Below are 12,909 nucleotides of genomic sequence, written 5' to 3'. Positions count from 1 at the left end.
TCCCGAGCAATAGACCCCCGGGTCGTGACATTCTGCTTCCACTAATTGAAATTGACAAGAAAAAGGGGCAAAAGCTGCGAGAGTTCAGACCCAAGCAGCTCACATTTTTACAGACAGATAGGGCAGAAATAAATCCCAACATATCCAGAAAAAACCCCCTAGAAACGACATCTCCGTGGACATCATAGTTGACATTAAACTCGGAGAACGATCGGACAACCCACCCCTCCCGGTAAGCCCAAATTCGCCCTCGAATAAATCTTCAAGATTAAATTCGCAAGAGCCGTCAGGCACCATGGAAAAATATAAGCATATCACGACGGGCTTTTGGTTTAAAGCACAAAAAAGTGAAAAGTCAAGGGAATTCACGGATAACTCCACAGTTACAAAAATTCTCTCAAAACAGCGTATGTCAGCACAGACAACGACAAAAGTAAAGGCAGGCCGTCATCTGATGAAACAAAGGTGTCAGCAATGAAATCATCATCTGATTTAATCTTATCCTCCTTGATGGTTTCGTCATCTTCTTCAACCACGACATTATTGACATACTCAGAACCTTTGAATTCGTTGTCAAGCAGGATATCCTTGCTAGGGTTTTCTTTGATGGTAGCATGGATGTATGTGAGATTATCGATGATGATAGAAGCCCTACTATGGATGTGATCTAAGTCTCCTTTGTGAATAAGAACATGGCGAGTAATAAGATTTTGATTCTCAGAAGTAACCGAACAGTTTTCCATCTTAATGACCTTGCCCCATTTGGCAGCGATTTCATAGAACACCCCTTCGTTCCAGCATGTGACTGGAACACCATTGATATGAATCCATACTAATCTCCCTGCGGATGGCCAGTAATTTATTTTGAGACGCTCAACTTTATCACACCATTTGAAAATTGCATGACTACTCGAGTTGATTATAGTATCCACCGTTTTAGGGGAATTGCAGACCACCATCACTTCGAATCCACCCAAGTATTTGAGAGAAAAATCCGTCATGCCTTCAGCCCGACATAGAGATTCAATCTGGTTGAGAAAATCAATTTTTTGAGGTGTATCATAATTGCTCTATCAATTAGATCTAAGTTGCAATCGCTCTTACGAATGGCCACCATCCGTTCATCAGATTCTTCGTCTTCCACCTGTAGTTTGTCTTTGCAATTATGATCAGCCCTTTCATATTTCCTTTCATCAGCCGTATCCCTCTTTTCTTTGATCTTGTCTAACTTGACTCTCATATCTTCTCTTTTTTTGTTAATCGTGAATCTGAGATCTCTACCAGCCACTTCATTAAAACGTCTCCCATCTGTAAACGCGTTGCTTCTATGATTATAACTTGCTCCATTGTTCCGAACATCTCCAGTATCATGCCTCATATCTCCATGTTTTTTGTCAAAAGCTTTAAAGATTCTGATTGGAAATCCATCAAATCTGATGGTTTCAAGCGATGTAAGAAGTCTGGTAACATCACGCACATCTCCATATCTTGCAAATACGAATCTCTGGCCGTTTTGTAATCTCTTTTTCACCATGTAGATATCCTTGAGGTTGCCATGTGCCTTGAAAGTTTTCCATAAATCTGCCATGTTCCAACTTTCCGAATAATTGAAAAACATGAACGAAATCCATTGATTTCTAACTAGTCTTGGAAAATCGGAGTAGTATCTACCCTTGAACTGATCTTGCTTGTAGTCGAACCCAGCCTTGTGCCATGAATTCCCTCTTCTCACTCTCTCTGTCCTCTCACTCTCTCTCATCTCTATGTATACAATATATTATCATTGGTCCTATTACCATATACGCTATTGACAAGTGTCGATTCTTCCACCCTATTGGTTGCCCTATATTGTTCACTAAAACTTCAATTTATACCAGTATTAGCCGTATTAATTTATTTTGTTTTAACCCTTAACTTACATGTTCCGAAAACATGTATTAAAATATGACTGTTAAATTTATTTTAACAATGTACTATCTTTTATTTGAATAACTAAAAAATTTATTAAGATACAGATGCTTTTCATCTAACCGATGAACCAAACAGCGAACAAACAATGTAGTTTTTTTATCCCAAAATAATGAAAATTATAGAAACATTAGCACTATAGAAACATTAGCACTTTCATGAAAAATGAAAGCGTCCGAACCAAAAAAATAGAAGGATACAAATACTATATAAACAAACAATGTTGTGATTATATAAGTTCCATTCTCATTTGTGAGCAGATAGTGACACCTTTTACTGCGATAAGCCCTTGAGCATATAAAAAACAAAAGGGGTGACACTCAATGTAGGACGATACGACACAAGTGTACAAATCAAAATTTCAGTACAAAACAAGTGTGCAATTATCATTATTTATTATTATTATTATTATTATTAATTTAATTAATACAAATACAATTGGCTAGTCAGCCAACTACTATTGACAATTTCTATATATTGCACTATAATATATAATAACTTGCCACAAATATTAAAATAAATTAATACTAATGTATAAAGAAAAGAGGTTATTAGAAGTAAATGACCAACATTACTGATCATGCAAGCTCCAATAAACCACCATTAAAGAGGGAAGTGAACACGTTCATTTTTGCCCTTGAAAGAACCATCCCTATCTCAATTCCACCTTTAAAATCCTTACATCCACTTAAAGAAATTACATTAACCTTACCATGAGTTGCATCACTTGATAGCTTCTCCACCTTATTAACTTTACCCCACCCAAAATCCATATCATATGAATTAACTTTTGGTGAACCAAGAATTCTAATATTCAATTCATCCCAATCACAAATCCACTTATTAGCCCCTCCTAAAACATCCTTATCAAGCCTCTTGATCTCTTTTCCAATTGATTTCGCCGCGAAAATAATACCATTTTCACCCAATAATTCACTCCCATGTGCCTTGCATCTCCCAAAACCTATACAATTCCCAAAATAAGTTGAAGGAATCTCGTTCCCTAATCGAGTAATCCCACCAGCATTGAACCCTAAATATTGAGGACCGCCCTTTATAGAATCACGAGTCTCTTGAATTTTGATTAAACATTTCCATAAATAAGCACATGCACTAACATAAGGAGATAAATGTACTGGGTCATCCTCATTTAGCATCTTGCATTTTACAAGAATGTGATTCTTGATCATGTTGATATCTAATGAACTCAACACAAAAGTTGATAGAACAATGTCATGATTATCTTTTTGTTGATCATGTGTCTCATTGAGAGAATTAAATAGGTTCCACCATTGTTTCAAAAACGTCCTCTTAAGCGATTTATTGTCCCTAATTATGCTCCGATCGAGCCAAGGTGTAGACGTTAACGTAAAAAGCGAGTCTTTCTTCAACAAAGATTTACAAATGAAAGCCCAAGATTTCATAAACTGGTCAAAAGTCCTTTCATCAACTGCTGCATGCTGCATGGTGACTCCAATTGAGTACGCGGAGTCACCGAAAACCGTAATTTGAATAGAAAGAAGAGGGACAACATGACCCACGTGAGAATCACGTGGCATGAATGGAGATGGGAGTTTTGGTAAAAGTGAATAAAGTTGTTTGATATTTCTTGGGTTGTTGCAAGAAAAATGCTTAATTTTGGTATTTGTTTGAGCAATTGTGACTGAAATTGAGTCTTTTTTTGTGTAAACAATGTAGGGTTCCGCCGGTGGTGATGGAAGGGCGAGGTTTCCGGCGAGAGGGTAGAAGTGGTGAAGAGTAAGAGAGAGTGATTGTTTTAGGGTGGTGATGATGGTGGTTTTGGGTGATGGTTTTGGAAAGAAAAAAAGGGTTTGATTTGAAGGATAAAAAAGCCATGGAATGTCTAAAAATGTTAAGGGTAGTGAGATTGATGAAGGTATGATTGAATTTGGTGATGGTGATACGTGGCATTGTTCAAGAATGTTTAGATTGAATTGGTAAGGCATCTCCATTGATGAATGGATATTTGTGTTGTGGATTCTGTTATATTAATAATTGGTGTTTCAACAACATAGACATGTATCCATATATGTATAAGGCAGGACAAATATGTGGTGGATGAGGTATTTGAGTGACTATAGATTACATAAGAATAACAACACTAACTATATGGTGTAAGATTGAGCATTTTAGTTTGTTATTTTAGACTGAATGTAAGTATTTTTAATTTATTTAAGTATATTAATTTAATTTGTTTATTATGGGACCATCAATTACTTATATTATACTCCATCCGTTCCATAATAAGTGTCATGTTTTGACTTTTCAAAGTCTACTCTTTTTAACTTTGACCTCGAATATCTTTATTTGTGTTATATAATAGTAGTGAAACTCATACTAATAAAAAGTGCATTTAAAATTCAATCCACTCATATAATTTTTTACTAAATATTATATAATACAAATAAATATATTTAAAGTCAAAGTCGAGAAATAAATACTTTTGAAAAGTCAAAATATGACACTTTATGGGAGTAATTAGTTTAAAATAAGTTATTAATGAGATTTTAACAAATTTTTTATTAAAGATAAAATTTTTAAAAATGTTCAGTTAATGAGAATTGGTAATTTCATTACTAAAATTGATTATAAATTCACTAAATCTGTGATTAGGTATGTTTATTGTATAAGTACTTAATTAATTTAATTAATGCATATATGTAATAAATTTTTAAGCCCACATCCAATGGTCCGCCACCCATGCTCGCCACCTGCCGCCACAGGGTCACGGCCATCGTCAGCAACTCGTTAACCGGGTCGCCAGTGGAGCCTGCAACGGGTTGGCGTGAGAGGTAAGTGGTCCCCACATGCTTTTTTCTCATTTTCTTCTTCATTCTTTATTTCTTTTTTCTTAATTTCTTCAATTTATACCTTCATTTCTTGAAGATGAATTGCAGTAGGTCTTCAAAAATTGGGGCTCTTCAATTTGCAGGGGGTGAATATACCTCCAATTCTTCAAAATTTCATCGTCTTCGACAACACTGTAATCGTAATCTTCTTTCACGGTGAGATCAAATCGTCGGAATCATTATTGCAGGTTAGTCGGAATCGTAATTGATATTTAAGAAGTGATAATCGATAATTGATATTGATAATTGTTTAATTGAGAAGTAATTGATATTGATAAGTGATAATCGAAATCGATACGGAGTAACTGATATTGATACTGAGTAATTGTTCATTGCCGAACAAATAGTAATTGATATTGATAATTTTTAATATTATGTCTTTTATTTTATTTAATAAAGTGTTTTTATTTATTTATTGTATTTAAAGATAATATAAAATGGGTTAAAGTTTGAAATGGAGTGTATGATTGTGAAGGTTTAGTGAAAGGAATGTGAAAAGAATGTTAAAGTGTTTGTGCTGATGTGGCGTTGATGTGTCAAGTAAAAATTGAGGTAAAAACCATGAACCATTACATGTGGCCTAAGTAATAATAATAATGTCATTTCTTTAATTAATAATTGTGAATATAAAAACTGAATGACGTCCACACCAATAATAAGAGTTATAAGAGCATTTTCAACCATGAAACCCTTCTTCAAATTAACACACTGCCACATCAGCGCCACATCACCATCTCTTACCCATTTCTTTCCTATGTGCTCCCAATGGTGACAGGATGTCTTCCAGGACTAACCAACCATTCAGCGTCACATCAGCATCTCCATCTCACTTCCTTTCCAGAACTAAACCCAGGACTAAACACTCCCAACAAAGACACTCCTCCTTCCATTTTTTTATTTTCTTTTTGAATTATTTTATATTATCAAATAATTATTAATATTTATATGATAAATTTTAAATAAAAAACATAAAACTACCATTTCATTAAAATTAAAAAAAAAATACAATAATTAAAATTTAAAACATTACGACAATTTAAAAATTAAAAGATTACGACAATTAAAAAAAAATACTAGAAAGCTAAATAATCAAACTACTCCTCGTCGTCGTCGTCCAAGTTTTGCAATTACTTCGCATATTTTTTCTTAATTTTTTCTCGAGCAAGCATTAGCATATCGTATTCATCGGGAGGCAAATCTCGTGACACCGGTTTGGAAAGAAGCTTCAACCCTTTAAACATAGTCCGCATGTTGCTATCATCTTGTAGCTTTTTCATGGTTTGATTCGCCACATCTTATGAAACTTGGACCGATTGAGCAATTTTAAAGCGAACTTCATCGGAAGACATACGGCTCGCGACATCGGATGAGTAAGAGTCCCTTTGACTTTTAGCTTGAATTGGAGGACGTCGGATTGGGTCGATATCCTTTAACAAATTTTTCATTTGGGTTGGGTCGGGGTGCATGCTTGCGTTCGGGTTGGAACTTCCCTCGATTTGATCATTAATTGGTATATGATCGGGTTCTTTTCATTTGTTGCTACTCGAAATACTTTCGCCTTCTAAAAACTTCGGGCAATTCCTTAACACTCGCCACGCATCCTCAAACGCAAAGTGTCGTCCCTTTGTTTGCGCTTTGAAAGCCATTCGTGCCGCGGACATAATGTCGTCATTATTACAACCACTTTCCCACATTCTCTCGTATTTGTTGTAAATACCGATCCATATCTTGACATCCCTTTGCATTTTCGACCATTTTCCACTTATTTGATCCGGACGTCTTTTCACCGGGACAATCGAATTATATTGTCTTCGGACTTCTCCCCAAAATGAAGTATGACTTTGGTCGTTTCCGACACTCGGATGTCTGAAAACATATACAAAATGCTCAGCTAAAATTTTTGCCTCCAAGTCGGTCCACGCAGTCTTTTTCTTTTCCTTTTCCTTTTCCTTTCGGATCACGTTTGGGTTCGGCTTCGGGTTCGAGCTCGGGTTCGGATTCGGGTTCATTTTGGAGTGGTGTTTCTGGAACTTCTTCGTCGGACGATTCGTCACGGAGACTTGGATAATAAGGTGTTTGTTTCGTTTATTGTTGGTTCGGGTAGATTTGAACATTTTGAGATAGTTGGTTCGGGTAGATTGGAACATTTTGAGATAGTTGGTACGGGAAGAGTGGAACATTTTGAGATTGTTGGTTATGGTAGATCGGAACATTTTGAGATTGTTGTTGATGGACATTTCCGAACATATCCGCAAATGCATTAGTATTTACAAAACGAGAAAACCCGGTAGTTTGTTGCGAGTTATCGAGTAGCATTTGCATCATATCTCGACTCACCGCATTTGGATCTTGAACTACCGGACGTTGTTTTGTTTTTCCTTTGTTTGGTGTTTTTTTGGAACTCATTTTTTTGGTGAACGATGTGAGAAAAATGAATAAAAAAGGATAAGTAATATGAAAGTTGTGTATAAAATGAGGTTGAGATATGGGGTTTAAATAGAGTTAAAAAAGAAATAGAAAATAAAAAATAAAAAAATAGGCAAGTAGCCGTTTGAGAGCCGTTGGGTTCAATATAGCCGTTGGAGGCAAAATAACGGGGAAAAAAAACCCATTTTCTCGCCCACAAAAATGCTCAAGATAGACAAGGTGCTGGACGAATGGCCCTGGGCGACCCCTGGGCGGGTTTGGTGCCATCAGCGCCCAGGCTGAGCGGTTTTGGACGGGTCTCCTGGGCGGACCGTTGGGAGCACTCTAACTAACTCATCACATTTTACTCACAACCATGACATACTATCACATAGACTCACCATTATGATTTTGATATTTATTATTATTTACAGTGTATGTATATATTTATATTTATTTTATATCATTTATATTATTAACATTATTTATTGCTATTATTTATATTATAATATTAATATAATATGATCAGTATTATATTAAATATAAAAATAATAAATTATTTACTCTGTATTTTAAGTAGATAAGAGAAAAGAAGGCAAAATTGAGTGGACCATATTCTTTCTTTTAAACTATCATCTTCTTTCTTGTTTTCTACAGCACTCCTTCAACCATACTTATCCTTTTCAATTAGCTTCTGTTCAAAAATTTACCAAAAAAACTCATAAATTGGTATTGTTAGATTTATTTAATACCAATATACGACTTTGGTGTCGTTAAGAAAAATGCCAAAGAACCACGAAATGAGAGACGAGTATATATTGGCGATATATTAACAGCTTGTTGCCAACAATGGCATGGAATTGGCAGCATATTGGCAGCAAGAAGACGACTGCATTGGGAATGCTCTAAGGGTTGGTAGCATTTGGAGAGTAACCAAAATACACGTTGCGTTAACGGAGAGATGGAGTCCACAACAACTATTAGCTAATAAAGTATTCTGTTTTTGTCGAAAAAAAAATTATCAGGTTTAAATTTAAAACTTTGTTGTACATGAATGAATCACGTGGATTTCTCAGGCATATATTGTCATGCACTTATACGGTATCTATATTTAGTGTATAATTTATAAATTTATATAAAATATGTGTGAAAATAACATATCAATATCCTATCATCAAATAAGTCAAGAAAGTAAGTAATAGTGTCTTTAATTTTATTTATTTTTTAAAAAACGACCAAAGTTAAATTTTATGAGGATTAAATTTGAGCATCCACTTAGATTTTCATTCTTCCGATTATCAAGCTACCCCTTCTAATGTCTTTTGCATTTATTTTTATTTTATTTAATACGCCCAACATCTTATTTCCGTTTTATTTGTTTTATATTTATTTAACGAAATTTGACACTAATAATAAGTTGGTGGCATTTCGAAAGCAAACAAAATACATGTTAAATTAGCGAAGAGATGGTTCCACACCACAAATATTAGGTCTAATTTTATTGAGAAAAGCGACACCGAATTATAGCAAACCGCTAGTAATATTTGATATAAAGACAATAAAGGAACACCAAAATTTAACGTGGAAAACCCCAATAGGTTAAAAACCACGGGCAATGAAAGAAACGTTTCACTAATAAGAATAATAGGAATTATACTTCTCTCTAATTACAAGGATAAGCACCAATCTTTTTATCTCTTGTGATTAGGAGATTAACACTCACTAACTCTCTATAGACTCTATTAGTATATAAGAACACTTGTGATTTGGGATGTATAAATGAGCATGTGTGATGCTCTATTTATACTACTTGGAAATGGAAGAAGTTGTAACCAATTTGACAACCATGTGCTAGTTGTAACCAATTTGACAATTACGTGCTAGTTGTAACCAATTTGACAACTAAATGAAAGTTGTAATCAAAAGACTTTGTCATGCCATCTTCTAGATTATTACATCAACAATCTCCCACTTGAAGATTTGATTGAAGCTCAATCAATCTTCACACGATAATCCTTCCTTGCCGATGATGTTGCTTACGTTTCTGCTAAGCCACATGAGAAACGACACCAAATAAACTTGTCACCGTTGAATGACTTTGTTAGAAAATCAGCCACATTATTGTTAGTATGAATTTTCTGCATAACCACGGTTCCTTCTTCCACTTTCTGACGAATGAAGTGATATTGAACTCGTATATATTTTGTCTTTGAATGAAATGCTGAATTCCTTGCAAGATGCAAGGCACTCTGGTTGTCACAAAATAGAGTGATATTATCTTGTTTGTATCCGAGTTCCTCCAACAACATCTTTTATAACAACACTCAAATTTCCAACATTTATATATCCTTTCATCATTTATTTTGCTCGAACGAATAAATAAAAGTTTCGGCCACCATACCCCATTAAACCCTAACCCTAATTTCTAACTTAGCCTCCAAGAAAAATCTAACTAAACCCTAATTCTAGATCCTTCCTAGCTCAAGTATAAAAGGAGGTGCAAAGGTTTAGGTTTTCTCATTCATCCATTACAAATCATAAACATCTCTCTCCCTCTTCCTCTCTTGTGGCTCACGGCCACCACCTCACCACCATACCACCACCGAAACCTATCACCACCACTTTGGCCGCCACCCTTGGCCACCAAAAACCGCCACCACCAATCGGTTTCCACCAAAACTGATCATCACCCTACACCAGTTTGAAGTTTTGGTTATTTGCTTCTTGATTCCGGGTAATCATCAAGTGATCTTCATCGTGTTCTTGAAGATCTTCATCGTGTTCATCAAGATCTTCAAACGTGTTCTTGAAGTTTGCGGGTTTTGATCTTCCATCTTCAAAGTCATCTTTTCTTATCTTGTTAATCTTCATCTAGATCTACAAGTTATAAACCCTAAATCTTAAACTTTTAATTCATTCATTCATTTAATTAAATCTTGTTCTTGATCTTCATACACAATTATAATATTATGATATTGTTAAAAACATACATATATAATATACATATACACGCATACACATATCATATACATATACGGCCATTTTTAAAAAAAAAGAGTAAACCCTAATTTAAATCTACTTTACTAAACCCTAGATCTTTATTACTCAAACCCTAATCTAACTTTAACCTAACCCTAAATAATTAACTACTTATTTAATTATAACCTAAATATTTATTACAAACCCTAACTACTTACATACTACTAATTAATACTACTCTAATTAAATAAACATAATTAATTAATACTACTTACTACTTAAACCCTACTACTAATACTACTACTAAACCCTAATACTACTTATACTATATACTACTATCTAACATTTATACACTTATACTACAACTTAACACTTACGCTATTACTAATACTTATAATATAATATACTACTTATAGTATAACACACGATTACCATAGTCATTCATGATAGCGTAAAATTACTTGAACATTGACGTTGCTTAAGGCCTAGGGTGATCCTTGGTACCACTTGTGATGACCCAGAAATTTCTGACCAAATTTAAACTTTATCTTTAAATGATTTAATGTTTTCGACACGATAAGCAAAGTCTGTAATGTTGAGTCTCAAAGTTTTGGAACTATATTCATGTAATCAATTATTCTTTGACTGTTCTCGACGATTCATGAACAATTATATGTATGTATGTATATATATATATGTATATATATATATATATATATATATATATATGTACAAGTAAAAATGACTTTTCTACAGTAAAACACTATTTGCTACAGTAAAAATGACTTTGCTACAGTAACACTATTTGCTACAGTAAACACTATTTGCTACAGTGCACTATTTGATGTCGACGAACTAGCAAACAAAAACGGATAAGGCGGCCATGCGATCGCATGGCAAACCAGTGCAAACCCCATGCGATCGCATGGGGTACTGTAGCAGGCCAGATACTATAAAAGCTCGAACTGGTTTCAGCTTGTTTCTTCATTTTTTTTTTTACTCGGATCATTTAAATTATTTTATTATTATTATTATTATTATTATTATTATTATTATTATTATTATTATTATTATTATTATTATTATTATTATTATTAAGATTAATATTATTATTAATCTTATTATTATTATTATTATTATCATTAATTAGTATTATACATAAAATACTACGACGAGGTTATGAGCGTGTCACTTTCAAAATGGTTTTTCGAGCGGGATAAAGCTAAGGAAATTATGGGTTATAACTATGGAGTTTATGGGTAATGTTAATGGGCAATATTCGCAAGTCAAACCTAGTGTTTATCATCTCTGTTGCTTCTATGTACTTTTCTGAAATATTGAATCACAATATTGATACGTAAGCATTTATATTTTATCTTTTATAAATTAATAGTGTATACATGTCTAGTGCTCGAGTATATATATTTATGCATGCTTGTATACTAAATTTTGTCGTTAAACAGTTTATAATAGATCACGAATTAAATACATATATTACTGGTGAAAGGTATATGATATACATGTTTTTGGAAAGCTGGCGAAAAATCAATAACTTTTCATTTAGATATCGAATAGTTTCGATAAACGGATTAAAAGATATGATCAACTGAATTATAATTGACGTTAATTGGAATTGCTTTTGAATCTGCAATTAATATTTAAACAACTTGTTTACGAGATTGATAAAATGAATTTTTGAATATTACCAACCGAGTAAATGAATCTTTATATAAGGCACATCTTGTTTTGTTTAACAATTGTCAAAATTGATTATTTTATCATATTTTAAAGCCTTATAAAAACTATAGTATTAAATCAGATTGACTTTTTGAAACGACTTTGGATAACTTTTGTATGTCGATCTCGAGCATTAGGATTGTGATACACTATGACCTGACCTAGCTTGATAGATATTTATTGACCAACATATGTTCTCTAGGTTGAGATCTACGGTTATTTGGTAATTCGAGTTTCGGTCACATTTTGGTGAACGACTTTATATGCTGCTAAGGTGAGTTTCATTTGCTCCCTTTTTAATTGCTTTTGCAATATATATTTTTGGGCTGAGAATACATGCACTTTATTTTAAACGCAATGGATACAAGTACATACTAAATTCTACACTGAGTTTGAACCGAAAATCCCTTAGCTTTGGTAACTAGTAGCCGCCAGTACATAGGATATGGACTGGTGGGCGCGAATAACAGTATATGGATCCATAGGGCTTGACATCCCCGTCCGAGCTAGAGCACTAGCCTTTTAACGGACGTATGCTATTTGAGAAGCGTACACGTTGGTTTGCGTGTATTAATAAGATGATTATAAAAAGGGTATAAAATATATATACGTTAAGTTTAGTTACCAGGGTGCTCAATTTCATAGAATCTTTTGATAAACGTTTCGGATGAAATAACTGAAATCTTGTGATCCACCTTTATATACAGATTATGCGAAACACTAAAACTATGAACTCACCAACCTTTGTGTTGATACTTGTTAGCATGTTTATTCTCAGGTTCCCTAGAAGTTTTCCGCTGTTTGCTTATATGTTAGACAAGCTATGTGCATGGAGTCTTACATGGCATATTTTTCAAGGAAACGTTGCATTCACCAAATCATCACCATGTATCTTATTTTGACTGCATTGTCAACGGAAGTACTATTGTAAACTATTATATTACGGTGA

The 12,909-nt window shown here is 33.9% G+C and overlaps 2 protein-coding genes across 2 annotated transcripts; both read right to left on the bottom strand.

The window, feature by feature from the left end:
• Window positions 1-2,546: 2,546 nt before the first annotated feature.
• LOC139876231 (anthocyanin 5-aromatic acyltransferase-like) lies at window positions 2,547-3,935 on the bottom strand. Its single transcript, XM_071863517.1, has one exon. It carries the CDS (start codon window positions 3,933-3,935, stop codon window positions 2,547-2,549), a length of 1,389 nt encoding a protein of 462 aa, XP_071719618.1.
• Window positions 3,936-6,367: 2,432 nt separating this feature from the next.
• On the bottom strand, window positions 6,368-6,847 carry LOC139875351 (glutathione S-transferase T3-like). The gene has a single exon (XM_071862690.1). It carries the CDS (start codon window positions 6,845-6,847, stop codon window positions 6,368-6,370), a length of 480 nt encoding a protein of 159 aa, XP_071718791.1.
• Between the last annotated feature and the right edge of the window lie 6,062 nt (window positions 6,848-12,909).

This window comes from Rutidosis leptorrhynchoides, chromosome 11 (genome assembly GCF_046630445.1).
Source record: "Rutidosis leptorrhynchoides isolate AG116_Rl617_1_P2 chromosome 11, CSIRO_AGI_Rlap_v1, whole genome shotgun sequence".
NCBI classification, from domain to species: domain Eukaryota; kingdom Viridiplantae; phylum Streptophyta; class Magnoliopsida; order Asterales; family Asteraceae; genus Rutidosis; species Rutidosis leptorrhynchoides.
This window is presented reverse-complemented; position numbering and strand designations above follow the sequence as displayed.